Below are 16935 nucleotides of genomic sequence, written 5' to 3'. Positions count from 1 at the left end.
CTCACAAGCAATCACTGTTGGCTTGACTGGATGTCCATTGGCCTTCATTTCTCAGTTAATTGTTATTAGTTTTCATTTCTCAGTTAATTGTTATTAGACACAGGTTAATTGTTATTAGTTTTTTACCGCTAGTTTTTATAATTTTGTTTTTGTAGACCTATTTTGACATGAATCATAAGGACTGGGCCTCTATTTTTTTGGCAAAAAAATAAATTTTCCTACTACTACAGTTTCAACAGTGAGCTAGGAGCTGTACTAAAAGTAGAACCTATTTACATGGTTGGTTATCCTGGGCTCACTTTCCCCTTCGATCACATTCATACCAGTAGAAGATATATTCCTCCATCAATCCACATCTTTGTCAACAACCTGAGTTAATTATAGTTACTGATGTGCGCATACAACAGTTCCCATGCCACAGCTGATCTGGGCATTTGATATATTGCAGTTTGGGTTTCAGATTGTGAATATGTGGCCCTTTCTTCAAAACATGATAATATAGGTTTATCCTCAGAGATTTTCCATGTGAGATAGGATGACATCAGTTGTGTGCATATTAAGTATAGGACACCCTGACTTAATGCAAGCCATAGGGACTAGATAGTCCATGTGTAGGTTTTCCAATTTTAGAGTTCTATGCAACATCTATGCAAACACATTTTGTGCTTTTTCCTCTCAAAAATATTGGGAATGTATTTGCAGTATCGGATGCCGGGCTGTGTAGGATATACACAAGATGCAAGTAGGAGTAGAAACAGAGAAGAGGAATGGTGGCAGTAGGAGGAAACAGGAGCAAGCTCTGCAGGAATGAACAGAAGTATGATCACTTTCCACCCACATAGTGCTGTAGAATAAGAGAGCATCATTAGGCAGAAATAGATTACAAGAACAGTAGCAAACTGTTATAGTAGTCCAGAGTCTTGCTACCCTACCATTGCAAATCAAAGCAAATTTTACCTATAGCAGCTAGAGTGAGCTTTTGGCAGTTTCAGGGGTGGCCAACTTCCAAGAGACTGTGATCTACTCACAGAGTTAAAAACTGGCAGTGATTTACCCCCTTTTGGGGGGTTTCATGTAAAAGTTGTTGAGCTTCTTTGGGGAAGAGGAAAGTGACATTGAGCTTTTCTTTTTAGGAAGGAAAGCCCTATTTCTGGTGGTTCAGGTCATTTTAGGGGTGCAGACGTTGAGCTTTTTTTAGGGGAGCCAAAGTTTTTTTAGCTTCTTTGGGGGCAGCCACTGATCTACCAGTGATCTACCACAAACGTCCAGTGATCTACTGGTAGATCACGATCTACCTGTTGGACATGTCTGGTTTAGTGCAATAGTCTCACTAATACATGCCTTAGTTAAACCAGTCACTCTTCTAATATTTACAATATGAATATATGTCTATATATAATCAGAGAAACACATTATATAGAAAGCACTCACAAACTTATGCTGCCTATTTGTATATTCTTCCTCCTTCTACATTTTAATGCATACTACTGCATATAAAAGCTGAACAATTCTTTCCAATCTTGGAAATGCAATTTGTCCTGTTTTAAACCAAGAAGAGAGTAGTCCTTAGAATAGGTATCTCTTTGCTTGGGTTGTACCAAGTACTGCACAGAAGAAGCTTCTTTTCACACTAAGCCAAGCCATGGTTTTGATACCACACTAAACCTAGGTTTATTGTTGTGTATTGGTTGTAAAACCATGGTTTTGTGCATGTGTGCAGGCTCCAGAATAGATCACGGCCACTTTGCTCCTCCCCAGTCATTCTGCTGTTTCACGAAACCATGGTTTGGCTTAACATGTCGTTCAAACCAAAAATCATAGTTCTCTGAAGACTAACCACAAGCTGCAACCAAGGTTTGTCCTATGGTGTACAGCTCATGATTCGTCTGCGTTCAGACAATTTGTTAAGCTAAACCATGGCTTGGTTCAGCGCAACAGCAGAGCAATCTCCGGAAGTCCACACATTTGCACATTCATGTTAAGCTGTAGTTTGGCTAAGCATAACATGTGAACCAGGCCTAATCCTCTAAAACCTTCAGTTTTTCACACACACCTCCATACATTACTTAAACATTAGTAAGGCTTTAACTCGTTTTTATGCTCATGAAGCACACAAAAGCAAGTTAAAGGCTTGTTTAACACAAAATAATATGCATGAACAAACCTACACAGAATGCCATTGACACCAATGCTGCAATTGGTCTAGCAACAGCTGTTCAAACTACTAGTGCCTCAGCTGCTCAAATGAAGTCTTAATTAGTGGATAAATTATCAGCCCTGAGAGGACAGACAAGTTGGTAGCATATTCCACTTTAGGAGTAATCCAGGCTACTTATTTCCTGTCAGCTTTGGTCAATTTCTGAAGGACATGATAGAGCACCACGGTTTGCAGATCTTTTTTCCATGCCTACTTGCACCTTGGCTTCGTGTTTCCTCTCCTGACCACACTTCTTGTCAACCACAGTCTCTCACACAAGAGAAAGGCCCAGGCTTCATATTAAACTCTTTGTGCTACCTTGACACTTCTCCGATTTTGATTGCATTTAGGTCACAAGATCCAGCCTCCATCATTATCTTGCCTGGATAATTTTATTTGATTGCAAGGGCAACAAACCTTCAGTTTGCCTGGATTCAGCCACAGCTCCCTTTGCTTGCATCTAGTGGCCACTTACGTCCAGCCTCCAACCAAGACCTGAGATTACAAAACTACAATACAGCGAATAACGGAGCTAAGCATGTGTATTACTGGGACTTGTTGCCACCTCCTTATTCACAGTACAATTTGTTCAGTACATATACAATGCTATTACATAACTGTAAACCTGAATACAGTGGTACCTCTGTTTACGAACAGGGACGTCTTAGCCATTGAGGCTACTGGCACAAGGCGCCACGGTGCCACGGCCTGAGGAGGGTGCCTGCGCCCTCCAGCCCCGCCGGCAGCACCGCTCTCGCCCACCTCTTCTCGGGCTGTGGACGCGGGGAGGCCATCGGCGAGCCTCCCATCGCCACTGCAGCCAGGGCTCCCTGTACGGCAGCGTCGCCGTTTCGGCCAAGCAGGCGGAAGCGGAGCACAGCTGGCAGCGTCCCCAGCTGCCCCTCCGCGCCCTCCGGCTGCCCACCACGCCTGGCCCTGCCCGGCGGAGTGCGAGTTCAGCGTCCCTGCTCGCCGCGCCCTCCGGCTGCCCGCTGCACCTGGCCCTGCCCGGCAGAACGTGAGGCGCGCCGGAGAGATCTTCATGCCAGGGCGTCGGATTTACTTAAGACGGCCGTGTTTACGAACTTAATTCCTTCCGGAAATCCGTTCTTACACCGAAAGCATTCTTAAACCGAGGTGTGCTTTCCCCAATGAGGCCTCCCGCTGCTGGTGCCCTTCCACTGGTTGGCTTCCGTTTGTCTTCCAGGGCAAAGTTCGCTAGCCGGAACACCTACTTCCGGTTTTGCAGAGTGCATTGCACGAATTGTTCGTTAACAGGACTGTTCTTAGACTGAAGTACCACTGTAGTTACCAGACAGACAAAAATGTAGTCCATGGAATCCTAACAAACTTCCCAGTGGCGTTTATCTGAAAGACCCTTATTCTTGATTGATGAGGGCAGAATATTTTGCCAGAGTTAGGCCAGACGTGATAGCAGATACATGTTCAGGAAAGATTAAAAGTGTTTTTTTTTAACTTTCCATTCCCCTTAAGAATGGAGAAATCTCAAGTTTGCCTGGGGAAACAAACTATTCTGCTCCCATACATCAGATAACCAACAACTAATAAAAAACTTTTCCAGAACAGTTATCCAGCAAGTATCTAAGAGCACTGTATGGAGACAGACGAAATGGATGCAAATACAAATATGGAGTTACAAAAGGGCATTTAGTCATTTAAAAGGCAAAGACAGTCATACTATTGCAATTCATGTCAGACAATGGCTTGAGGCCCTATATGCCCTTGATGGACACAGGCAGGTCAATCAGTGGTGTCTGGGAAGTTTATTCTCCTACCAGAGAATGCAAACGTCTGGCACGAGAAGAAGGAGAAAAAGATCTGCAGCCTAGAAATTGGGTAACATCGGAGTTTTCATTGCACTACAGAAGGCATGTCAGAATGAGTTATGCTTCATTAACTTATTGTTAGGATGAGTAACCTTGTGTTCTACCCTTCCCAGGCAACTGTTTGTATAGACTTTGCAGTTTACTTTGCAGCAAAAGCAACAGCGGTAAAATCAAAACCCCTCTTCTGAAACTTATGCTTCAGAGCCTTCTTAGTTCTGAGAATTCATCAGCTTCTCAGGTACAGAACAGAGCCTCTATTTTCTATACTAACTCCTAGCCCAATACTTCTGTATGAGTTGGATCCAGTCATGCTTTGAGTAGACCCACTGAAATAATTGAGAATTTAGTCATGACTAACATAGTTGATGTTTTTCAGGCTTACTACAACATGACTGCTAAACATATCACTGAAAATAGAAATAGGAAAGGCACAAAAATTGAAATGTCAAGACTTAATCTGTGATTTGTTGTTGGCCATCAAACAAATTTGCTGTTGGCTTAGAAACAAATTAATAAAGTTAAGAGTAATCTCAGAGAAATCAAGACATCTCACAGAAATCTTCCTACTGATCTAGAATCATTTACTTCAATAAACAGTATACCATGTACACTCTTCCAGTTTAGAACAAAGGTATTATCTCAATGGTCTCTATAGCAAGATCAAAGCTCACCACTAAGACTCCAGAACCAAAATTCAATGCTTTGTCTTGGAAAATATCTAGCAAAAATGTTTGTATACACACGAAGTGCGTATTTTCTCAGCATTGAGTTAACAAATCCAGTTAGAGGGGTTCCAGGACAAATTATATGACTTCCTAGTTAGTGGTGCTAAGACTCAAGTCTGGTTTTACTTTGATTTATTTACTCTGCTTTGTATTATTTTCAGAAAATTGCATACACTTTCTAGAAACAAAGATAACACCCACACCCAACAAAACCAATGAAATTTCTCCACAGACCCCAAAAATACATTACAAAAACATGTATTTCTATCCATACAACACAACTTATAACAGCATACATCTGTAAAACGCCTTCCCATTACATGATTCACACATTAGTATAAATCTTTGGTACAGGCCTTCGGTTTTCTGGGGTACCTGTGAACAAAATAAAGCTCCACCATTCTCCTGAAAAGGTGTAGTTGTTCTTTGTCCCTCTTGCTGGTCTCAATTTGTCCATCAATATTCCAGTAATGGCAATACACCATACTCTCTTATAATAAGTGCTCACGTTTGCACCTTTTAAGTCCTTCCAGAACATGGCTACAACCATACATGCTGCCATTAAGAGAAATCCAATTAGTGGTTTATCCACCAAGTCTTAATTCTTATTTAAATACAGATTCAGTAATGCAAGCTCTGGAGACTCAGATATGCTGAAGAGCGATTTTACTTATCTCACTGAACACTTGTTCCCTCAAATATGCCACCTTTGGGCATGTCCACCACAAGTGCTTTTAGCTGCCTCTGCCCCCACAACCTCGCCAGCACATAGACGAAGTATGTTTATGCATACATGAAAGTTAAACTGGGTTTATAGTCTGGTTTTATAGATTAAAGCACTGGCAGAAATGCAGGGGGAATCTTGCCCTGAAAGCAGAAATATCTCTCAGCGTTTCTTCGTTGCACCCTCTTATATAAAGAAAACTGGACTATCATTGCTTGCTGCCAGTGCCATTCTAGAACAGGTTAGTGCCCACTGAAGAGTTATGTGCTTTTCATGGGCTATGGTCTCATGCACATAGCAAGAAACATAAAATATCAAGAGTCTGGCCTAGGTGAAATCAAACTGTAGTGCTGAGGGACTGAAGTATATGTCTGCCCTGTTTGAGCAGCTCTGTTAACGAAAGTCAATTGATGTGAAGATTCTCATATTTCACAAAACACTGATTTAAGCAATTCCATGCCTTTCAGAATTATTATGACTAATAGTTACTAGAGCACTTTCAGTGCAACAGAGTGCTCAGTCTCAAAAGATCCTTATGAAGTAATTAATTTCATTAAGGGAAGGCCAACAGTGCATTGGCTCAAACAATTGTGTCCCTAATTAAAGGATTACATGCAACAAGGCTAGAAATGTGTCTTTTGCGTGAGGGCCAGACCATAAACAACAAGAGGGATCTATTATGGCATCTTCCGTAACTTTATAAATTATGGCAAAGAGCTCCCTGGGGGATACTATTTTCCCAATTTAAAAAATCCCCCCATCTGCTATTTGCACCTTCAAGGTGCAAGTATTCTGTAATGGACAAAACAACAACTGGACGGAACAGTTTTCACTGGGAACGTGAAATGCGTGGAAAAGAATTGCATTCAACTTTTACTCAGCGTACACTTTTTTTAAAAAATAAAATGCCAATGACTAAATTAGCTTGATTTCAATGGATCATCTCTGAATAAAACTTGGTTGAATATAAATCAGTCTTTAAAAAACTTTCTTACAAATTTAAATAAAAAGAAGAACCACTACGGCCGTCCTGTCATCTCAGCTTCTTAGGCAGTGGATTAATGGCCTGACTCAGCATAATGTATTGTCCTGTCTCCATTCTACAATAGCAATTTGCTCATGGCTGGAACAGCATTTATATCCAGAAGTCTAAATTCCAAGTCCACCAGCATCCACTGCACCACAATGTGTGTCAAGGGGCAATTAAGCAGCTATTAATACACCCACCCTATTTTATGCCTACTTTAAAAACAACAACCTCAAAACAAATTAACCGTTATAATGCAAGCGAACATAGAGGGAACAGAAGAAGAGCTTACATAGAAATTGAGAGAATCCCTTTTGTTCACAGCACACAATTTACAGTCCTTCGGTGTTCAGTCACTGGTGGGAGTCTAGCTATTATGAAAGAAAGGGGGAAACTATTCATAAACCAGCCAGGGGAAAAATTAGTTCCATAACTTTCTCTAAGCCTATTATGTTTTGTTTCCTATATATTACACTGCTGATATTAGTATCAGACTTTGCATCTTTGGAGGAAGCAAGTAAATCTCGGAAGTACACACAGGCCCAGCAGCGCCTGACAGAGGCATTAGTAGTCTCATTACTGCGCAAGGGTTATTTACAATACTTTACCCTATTTCGCCCCATTATATACTCAGCATGATGAAATGCCACTTGCTCAAAGCCTTGTAACTGAAGCACTGCTGTGCAAGGAAAAGAAACTCAGCAGTACCCTCTGTACGACACCCACATGCCAGATGAGACTTTTCAATCCATAGCTCTGCAGGGCATTTTCCCCCTCCTGACTTCTCCCATGGTTACACCAAAGTTACGTTTCATCCTCCGTCCCTCTTAAAAGTCCCAATTTCTTCCTTCCCTGCCATTCTAAAATGCTAAATGAAACGGTAAAAGAAACATGAACTACACCGAGATCTGACGTCGCCAGTTGCTGCCACATGATGAGCGCCTTCAACAAAAACGGGCTTTCCAAACCGTTCAGTTAGAAAATTCGAGTTACAGAACAAGATAAAGCTTTTGACCTCACATTACCCCCCCCTCTCTTTGGAGAAGCAAATCAAGTTTAGCCTACGGATGCACACTCCCCACCCCCCACCCCCAAAAAAACCTCCATGTAGCCTCCAAGTATCACAAGATCTTCAAGGCATCGCCAGATCTGTTGTGTGTAATTTAAAACATCAGTTTAGCATACCTAGAAAAAGTGCCTGAAGAAACAGAAACAGCCTTGTGTGTTTCAAATCTACCCCACATAGACCACCACCAGCATTCATTCTTTTTGTCAAGGGTGGAGATGAGACAGGAATCTTGACACTTGAACAAAAATACTAGATACCGCTGCACTGGTTTGAGATAAAAGTTGTAAGAACAGGAGCTTTGCGGAGCGTTTTTTTTTTTTTTTAACTGAAGCTGTTAGAGAAAGACAGTTAAGAGGTTGGCACTGAACCAGGACACTGGGGCCAACGTTTAAATTATTTGAAAACTCCGTTGTCAGAACCTTGCTTCAATATTATCATAGAAGACAGCTCCTCTAGTAACACAGAGCCCTCTACTGTTGGGCTGGGACACTGACATTAAAAGGAGAACAGGGAAGCATTCACACCATATTAGGAATACGTTACTCACAATGATATTGTCCTTAAGCCAAAGGGATTTAGTGCTCAAGCTAGTCATGTTTACTGAATAAGCAATTCCAGTTCATCCATGTCAGCTATCAGAAAACAATAGAATCACTTGGCAGATTATGCCTTAGGCTGCAACCGTACACACCAGTTACATGGGAGCAAGTCCCACTGATTTCAGTGGGCCTTACCTGCAAGCAAACATGCACAGTACTGGAACATTAAGGGTTCCCCAAAAACTTTGTTATTTAATAAGGTCTAAGGAGCTGCAGATCAAACAGAACAGTTTTGCAAAGGTGTCTTGCTCAGAAGACTACTTTTTGTTGTTGTTTTTTTAAATCACCACTGCAAATAAGCACAAGATTTATTCACAAAACACCAGAAGACCAACCTGAGTGTATCCTTATGTCTGAGTAGCAGGTCTGGAAAGCTACTCACTACTAATAAACAGGCAAGTGACTAACTGCAAGGCTGTTTTAAAACCATCATTATAAAAGCCACACGAGCTGCTTGGCTCATTTTCCTTCAAGTAGTCAGAACTGCCTTTTTAAGAAGTCATAGTGGATAGTGGAGGTGGGGAAAGAGAGATCTTATCAACAAAGCACGGACATTTTTGCTCATCTTCATTAACCACACACCCCATTCCAGCCATGTATCCTGCTGCATTTTCCCTATCCCTAGTTTTATTCAATAAGCAAACTGTATAATTGCCAGACTAACCATGTGAACCTTGCCGGAGACACATGGGATTTTTTTACTGCCTTGCATTCAGTCCCTCTTAAACGTGTACAAGAACAATTACAGCGTTGTAGCATCTCTCATCCAGAAAAATCACAATGCACTTTACGGAACTACATACACAGTTTCGCTTCATCTACCCATAGTCACTTCTGGGATATGAACAGCAGCTGTTTAAGAGCACAGGCAAGCATTGCAACAAATCACTTGATAGCAGACGGCGAAGTATATTGTACCGAGAGCGTCCCTTGTTCCCCGAGTTGGAATTTAGCCAAATCACTACTTCTGCTGTTGAGGGGCGGGGGGTGGGAATTCCCAGAGGGCAGCTATCTTTGTTGTTTTACTTTTAAAAGCCTAGAAGGTTTGCGGTGCTTTAGACATCAATAGAATTATTGTAGCGTATGTTTTTTGTGGACTAGAGCCCACTTCATGCACAGGCAGAGCTATACTGGGGTCAGGAGGGCGCGCAACAACAGGCCCACCATCACATCCCAAGTCCTGCTGGCTCATGCCAGTTGGTGCAGGAGGGGTGGGGAAGGTTTAGACATATTCTCTATGTCAGCTCTAGGCAGGTATAGCTTACTGGTACCCTCAGGGGATCCACATTATCTGGAAAACTGGGGTTATAACTCTCCACCAACTGGGGTCCCACTAGCAGTACTACTCTTCTCCTCTGGCAGAGGCCAGGAGGCACCAATGGGCCATCTTAATGCGCCCCCCCCACCAGTCATCAACATAGGGGGAGCAGCACTGCACTCCTAGTCCACCCAAGCTTATGTCACATGCCACAATCAACCTGTTAAATCTTTGCAGTACCACCGTGTTGCTTTCCTTGCAAAACATACATTAACCAACTGGCAACCTCATGTCTTCTGTTACCTGCTGGCTCCGTGCTTGTCATAGAAACTCAAATACTTCCTTCAGCATGAAAGCCTTGCTGACTGAATTCAATTTTGTGTGTGGCATCTCAAAACCACACACAATTCTATTTAAAGCACAGCAGAAAAAGGGCTAGAAACTACAATATAAATTAAGCGAGTTCATGATGAGAAGTCCGCTGTCTTTAAGTTACAACCCTGCTTTTGGAGGAGAAACATGTGGTCTTATATACCAGAAGGAACTGCCCAGAAGACTATGAGGAAAGGCAGACTTGCTATAAGAAAGCACTGCTAGATGGGGGGGGGAAGCTAATGGTGAGTTAAAAACTTGCCAGGGACTGCTGACAGAGAATGGCAGCCTCTTACCCAGTAGCAGAAGAGATGTCAGCTCCAGCAGAAAGCACCTCATCTTTGTCGAAGAGGGAAGATAAAAGGGCATCACTCTCATTCCCAGTTCACCTCTTGCTTATTCTTTTATCTTCAGCTGTCAACCGCCACCTGGTTTTATATTTCCAGAAAATAGTGTTTTGGTAGAGTCGAAACACAACAGGGAGAGGGGGTAGGGAAGATCACCAGCAGGGGGAAGGAATAACGTGAAGGACAAGCTTAGTGGGAGGCGTGAATGTGTCTTCAGATGCTAAATGATTATTCCAAACAGACACAGTTGCTTTTCCAACACATTGTGTTTTGCAGCATCTACTTTGATTTCTCCTACTCTGTCTCCCACAGCACAGTAAAGAAGTACACAGTTCCTTGCTTGATCAACCCTCTCCGGAAAGAGAAAGGGTGCAGGAAGATCCGCTCAACTACTCAAGTCTCTCAGCTCAAGAAGCGGCTATGTGTCCGAGGATTAACAACCTGGGCTATTTTGCAAGCTCTTCACCTACACAAAAAAAGAGCCAGAAGGGTCAGGTCTACCCACATCCGAACCAGTTTTGCAGGCGTCTCTTGCTAGTTTTCCTGGACGAAAGGGAAAGCAAGGCTGAGATCGTCCTCTTGCACGGACTGCATCGACAGTTCGGGAGGGGCTTCGTCTCTTCTGCTTGCTGAACTGTAAGGATGGGGCAGATCAGCAACCCGAGGTGGGATGGCCCCGTTCAGCAGCTGCTCGCGCTCAGTGTCGCTAGTTCGCTCGCTCGCCTTCAGCTCAGGTCTGCTCCTCCCTAGAAAAGAAAGAGAGAGACAGGGAAACTTATAAAGCCAAGGCATAAATTGTTGCTCCTTGCTGCTAACTGCCTCTCCAAACGCGCGGTGTTAGTGTGTGTGTGTGTGGTGGTGGTGGGGGGGGGTACATACAGAGACGAAGGGGCGGGAAGTGGAGGCAGACGGAGCACCAGTTCCCGCCCCGCCGCCCCTCTAAGACCCCCATATGCGCGCGGGGAAGGAGACCAGCCCGCTATTGTTTCAGCCTCACGCACAAGACGGCCGCCTCCCCTTTCCCCAAACTGGAGGAAACGCTCGAGCAGGGTGCCCTCGAGAAGGGAGACTGGCGGCAGGCAACGGCCCGGAGCTTAGCCGCTCTCTTTTTCTCCCCTTTCTCAGCCCTCCGGTCATAAAGCGAAGCGTAGCCCACTTTCCGCGCGCCACAAACAAACACCCCTCGAAGACAAGCGCCTCGCGCGCCCCGCGGGTCCGGGAGACCAGGGCGCGCTCCTCAAGGGGGTCTCCCTCCACCCGCGCGCTCTTCCTGCCGACGACCCACCCTAGCCACTCCCTTGCCCGGCTTCGCGGCTCCACGTGCCACGGCAACACGGCACCCCCTCGGACTCTTTCCTCGGTATGGCTACTCGCCGCTCGCCTCAGCTTTGCTCTCCGCCCGGCGAGGCGCCACCTCAGCCTACCTGGCCGCTTTGGCTGCTTCCCTCAGCCCGCCGCCGCTGCTGCTGCTGCTGCTCCTGCCGCCGCCTCTCCTTCGGCGTCTCCGCTCGGGCTTCATTCTCTGCTCAGAAGCTGCTGCTGCTGCTGCTGCTGCAGGGGGTGCCAAGCGCTTCCTCCCGGCCGGGAAGCTCCGCCTTCTCCCCCCTGCGTCCCTCCTCGTCGGACTCGTCGTCCTCCCCTTGCTGCCTCGTTCCGTCGCCGCGTCCCTCCCCGCTTCTTTCCCGGCTCACCTTCAGCTCCAGGCAGGCGCTGGCCGGTGTGTGAGGGAAAAGAAACGGGGCAGAGGCAAGAGCGCGCGCGCGCTTCTCTCTCTTTCTGTAATGGCCCAGAAGCGAAGGAGGCTTGGGGAGTGCGCCGCTGAACCTGGAATGGGATCATATTTCACCCCAGGCTGTTGTGAGCCTTTGCTTCCAGCTGGCAGCGAGGTAGAGCAGGGCGGGAGGGAAGGATAAGCCTCCCTTTCAATCATTAACCATTGCGGGCCACTAAAAGCAATCACTGCAAGTATGTCAGGCTAGACCGGTAGAAAGCCGGGCTGGCACCTTTTTCTCTTGTGTTGTCGCTTAACAGGACAATTTCGAGGACCCCAATATGGTGAGTATAATCATTAAAACACACACACTATTAGGTTATAGGGCTTGTACCTTCTGGGGTGCTTTGAACTGAAAATTTACAGTTTTAGAATCAGTAAGACGGTGGGAGCAAAGGAGCCACCACATTCAAAGTCCTCCCTGTCCTGTTTCCACAGTTCTGACACGCAAAATGCTGCAGCCCCCAATGACTTAAAACTGCTTTGTATTTAGAGTAGTCCTGCTGGGAGTTGCTCCAAGCTAAGTGGTTTGAAGAAAACAGCTGTAAAACCGCCAACAAGTTCCACCCACTCAATAACCCGTTAACAACCCTTGTGTGTTGAAGCACAGTGTGAAACAATAAAGCCGAACTTGGTCAACTAAAGCCTGCGATACTTCATAGAGTGGGATGTTAAGAGCTACGATAATGGGACAAGTTCTATCTCTAGATACCTGTTTTAGCAGTGCAGTAGTGTGCCTTGGGTGTACTGCTGCATCATGCATGCTGCAAGAGCAAAGGTGACTGTGCATTTACGCATGAAACTCAAGTTGCAGCATGACCTGGCACAGCACAAAAGACTCGTTACCGGTTCTTACCTGTGGGACCAAATATGCTGGAAGTGAAAACGGATGCTTCCAACAGAGTAGCATGGGAGAATTAACTATGTTGAAATTCCATATGCTGACTTGGCCATAACCAAAGTTCTTTTGAGTCATGATGTTATAACGTAAGATGTGTCTAATGTGGGAAAGAGTGAAACAGCAGGTTTAGAGCAAGTTTGTGCAAATAAAGTGGGCCTTTCCTTTTCCTAGGAAATAGGCAGAGGAAGTTTTGTGTTGAATTGGCTGAATGGATGATGCAGTGACTCAACATGGATAAGGGATGGAGGGGCTGGGATGGGCAGGGTGGTACAGAGCTGATACATGAGCCAACCTGGCCCTATACTAAATTTCTAGTTCCAAGTTTTAGGATTCAGCCAACTCACTCTGAACATGTATATAAACATAAATTTATTCTAAGGGCAGTGTGCAGTGGTACCTCGGGTTACAGACGCTTCAGGTTACAGATGCTTCAGGTTACAGACTCCGCTAACCCAGAAATAGTACCTCGGGTTAAGAACTTTGCTTCAGGATGAGAACAGAAATCGCGTGGCAGTGGCGCAGCGGCAGCGGGAGGCCCCATTAGCTAAAGTGGTACCTCAGGTTAAGAACAGTTTCAGGTTAAGAACGGACTTCCAGAACGAATTAAGTTCTTAACCCGAGGTACCACTGTACTTTAAGGAGGTTAAATGGAAGGATTGCCTCCTTCCACATTTACCTACCCAGAGGCTTAGATCATCTTCTGAAATCCTTCTCAGGTTGCCACTGCCAAACAAGGAATTGTAGGTGTCTGCCAGAGGAAGGGACTATTTGGTGGTGGTGCTCCTGTTGTGGAATGTGCTCCCCAGAAAAGCTTGCCGTTGTATATTTTCAGTAGCAAGTGAAAACTTTTTTTATTTTCCCAGATATTTAAAGATAATTTAAGATCTCCAGAGTTTTTAGTTGTGCTAAGGTATATTTTGCTGTTTGTTTTTAATTTCATACTGGGGGGCCAACCCTCACGCAGACATTATTTCATTGTTACAGATAGTGTAACCTGGGAGCTAAAGAGATGGAAATGGTCACAGGTTCTGGGCAGATATGTATAACTGAGTTATTACAGAACCTCCCATGTCTTTACTCTTGTACAGCTTATAGACAGTAATATCAACTGATTGATAGGATGCCTGGTCCTAGAAAGGACTGTGGAGAGAAAGAAATGTTTTTGTGATGTTAGGAAACAAGTGACAGTGCCAAAAAGAATTGGGTCTCAAGTGGATTGTATATATTTTATGTAGCATATCCCTATACTATTTTAATTGAGCATTTGATATTTTTAACCAGGGGTAACCATAGAAATATGTATTATAGGATATTTGGAAGAAGCAGAAAATTAGCAAGTGCTGTCAGAAAGCTTATTTAGCTGTTACACCCTGCTCAGTCTTCTTTCAGACTATTGCATTCATGCATAGTAACAATAGTATATATAAAGAGACCATGGAAATGACTTTATAGCATTATAATATTAAGCCCATTTCAGTTAAATTAGATTATTATAATAAGCACAGTCTGTTAAAGACTGTTAATAGGCACCTGTGTGCTCTGTCAGGATCCCCTTAATCTCTTTGTCAGCTCTTTCCTGACCTCAGTAATAACATAAAAATAGCTTAGCTCTCATTATTCTTCTTTTTGCCTTCAGAATTCTCTAAAAGTAGGCATTAATTTTTCAAAAGCATTTTTTTAAAGCCAAACTTGTTGTTTATTCCCATTGCACAGAAGGGTCAAATGAGGTAAGGCAAATTCACTCCATTTCATGGCCATTCCAAAATGGAGTTGTGACAATTCAGAAATCCTTCTTTTGCTGCTTGGTGGCCCCCCTGCCTCCATCTCAAAGCATTCATCGGCCTATGCCTCATCTGTTAATTTTCCATTGTACCGCATACAAAATGACTATGATCCTAAACACAAACATAAACTGATGTAGTTTCAAATTCAATGTTTTGAATTGGTTAGAGAGTTCAAAGAGGACCCATCTCTTTCATCAGCTAAACTACCAAGCACTAAAGAACCACTTTGCATATGCATACCAGAATGCCACTGCTGTTCTTGCACACATATTTCCACATATCAAGTAGAAAACAGGCCCATGGTCAGATGTGCGTTAGTGAAAATAGCAATGAGATACTACTGTTCTCACACTGAACAGTGGGTACTTGTCCAGTGGTTGTTTGGTAAGGAGTTTCCTCTAAATCAGGGGTGGCCAACTCCCAAGAGACTGCGATCTACTCACAGAGTTAAAAACTGGCAGTGATCTACCCCCTTTTGGGGGGTTCAGGTCAAAGTTGTTGAGCTTTATTTAGGAAGGAGGAAGGCCCATTTTGGGGGGGTTCGGGTCAAAGTTGTTGAGTTTTTTCAGGGAGGAGGTAAAATGTTGAGCTTTTTTTAGGGGAGCCACAGTTGTTCAGCTTCTTTGGGGGGAGCCAATGATCTACCAGTAGATCACGAGCTACCTGTTGGACATGCCTGCTCCAAATCAAGTGTGAATAACCTTTGACCCTCAAGATATTACTGAACTACAAATCCCATCAGCCCCAGCTTTGGATGATGGCGGTTGTATGCAGTTCAGCAAATCCAGAGGGCCAAAGGTATCCCACATCTAGTCTACTTTTTCAAATAACCCAGAGGCTTAAGTAGAATGTGGATGCATGGAGGACTCAGAATGACTCCCAGGGAAAGACAGGTTGAGATATCCCTATCTGAAGATATCCCTATCCTTTCATTTTAGCTGTAAAGAATAATGGGGCAGTCATTATCAGCATACTTTTTAGAAAGAGAGAATCTAGTACAAATTGAGAGTAATCTGATCAAAAATAATTACATTGTGCAATCACAATTAGAATACAGTAGTTATGTGTAGCTGTAATAGAAACATGATTAGTCTGGGAGAACAGAATGCATGTTCATTCAAGATAGGCTCGTGGTGATATGACTCTGATATAAAAGTCCCGCTTGTTTGAAACATTAATTCAAGAGCTCGTTTGTTTTTCTAAAATGCCATTGGATGCAGGCAATGCTTTGAAATAAATGGAACTAGATGCCTATATAATTAAGGAAGCTTCTACTTTGATCCTTCCTCACTAAGACTCTGTGAAAGAGGATTAGTTGGGAGTAAGGTGTTTGGTGCTTGTACTATGTGGGTTAATGGTGGTAGCCTTCTCTTACCTTTGTAAGCCCTCGTCAACATTCACCCTATTTACATGAAGGCCTCTTGCTGGTTTGACTCTGAAGGAGCCACTTTCCCTATCCTTCAGTAAATTGCAAGTTCATCTATCCCTTCCATTATAAAGCATTGAATTGCTTTACTTTATTCAAACTGCTATCTTGCAGTCATACACGTGCTTAAACTCTTTACCTTGAGCAAGCATAATACGCTTCAATTTCTCAGTATTATGCACCAAAATATTACCTGATCCATTGTTGCAAAAAGGTGACTCTCCCACTGAAAACTGGGTACACTGATTCTTAAGTGAGCATCCTTAAATAGCCAAATTTAAATCGTCCTTTGCTTACAGTGTTCTGCTTCAGCATCATCTAGTGACTTTTTTTTTAAAAAAAAATGACTTATCTTTAAGTTCTTAGAAATGCATTCAGCTCAAGATCATGTTTAGAAACCTCAGTGACTGTAGCTGTGCAGTAGCAGCACCACTGTGATGGCAGAAATGTGGGCATTTATAATTAGAGTGCCTGAGTTATTTATGCTTGTGGTACACACTGATGGGTCAGGAATTCGACTTGTAGTAGCAGACAGACAATGGTTCTCCTATGGCACAGTTGACACCAGGGAAATTCTTTCTGCAAAGCACCATATGAAATAGGGGAGGGGGGACTATTTTAAGATAAATCAACATGTTTCCAGATTTTCAGGGCATCTGTCACCAGGCACTACACTGTATGCTGGCTAATCCCACCGCAAATTTTATTTTAACCATTTCTTGACAGGAAAGTCTGTCAATATGTGTCTGTACCCATCATTAATCATGCCTGAGCCAGTGCCATTCTTGGGCTATGAACTGTAATCTGATTGGAAAGAATGATGTTTATCCTCTGTTTATACTAGTAACTGAGGTAAGAAATCCTATCACCCAGGAGCAGGGCAGGAGT

General features: G+C 43.7%; 2 protein-coding genes across 3 annotated transcripts in view; both read right to left on the bottom strand.

The window, feature by feature from the left end:
* The window catches only part of IGSF3 (immunoglobulin superfamily member 3), a 108470-nt gene extending 97838 nt beyond the window's left edge, over nucleotides 1-10632 (bottom strand). Inside the window, exon 1 of one of the 2 annotated variants that reach the window (XM_033146794.1) lies at nucleotides 10115-10632. In XM_033146794.1, the coding sequence (XP_033002685.1) occupies nucleotides 10115-10196 (82 nt within the window). In that variant the 5' untranslated portion in view covers nucleotides 10197-10632. The remainder of the gene's footprint in view (nucleotides 1-10114) is intronic. The other variant, XM_033146795.1, reaches the window with a different exon arrangement.
* Nucleotides 10633-10699: 67 nt separating this feature from the next.
* The window catches only part of LOC117045098 (immunoglobulin superfamily member 2-like), a 176392-nt gene continuing 170156 nt past the window's right edge, over nucleotides 10700-16935 (bottom strand). The window contains exon 8 of the mRNA XM_033145880.1: nucleotides 10700-10911. Within this exon, the coding sequence (XP_033001771.1) occupies nucleotides 10700-10911 (212 nt within the window). The remainder of the gene's footprint in view (nucleotides 10912-16935) is intronic.

The sequence above is a fragment of the Lacerta agilis genome, chromosome 4 (genome assembly GCF_009819535.1).
Source record: "Lacerta agilis isolate rLacAgi1 chromosome 4, rLacAgi1.pri, whole genome shotgun sequence".
Classification (NCBI taxonomy): Eukaryota; Metazoa; Chordata; class Lepidosauria; order Squamata; family Lacertidae; genus Lacerta; species Lacerta agilis.
This window is presented reverse-complemented; position numbering and strand designations above follow the sequence as displayed.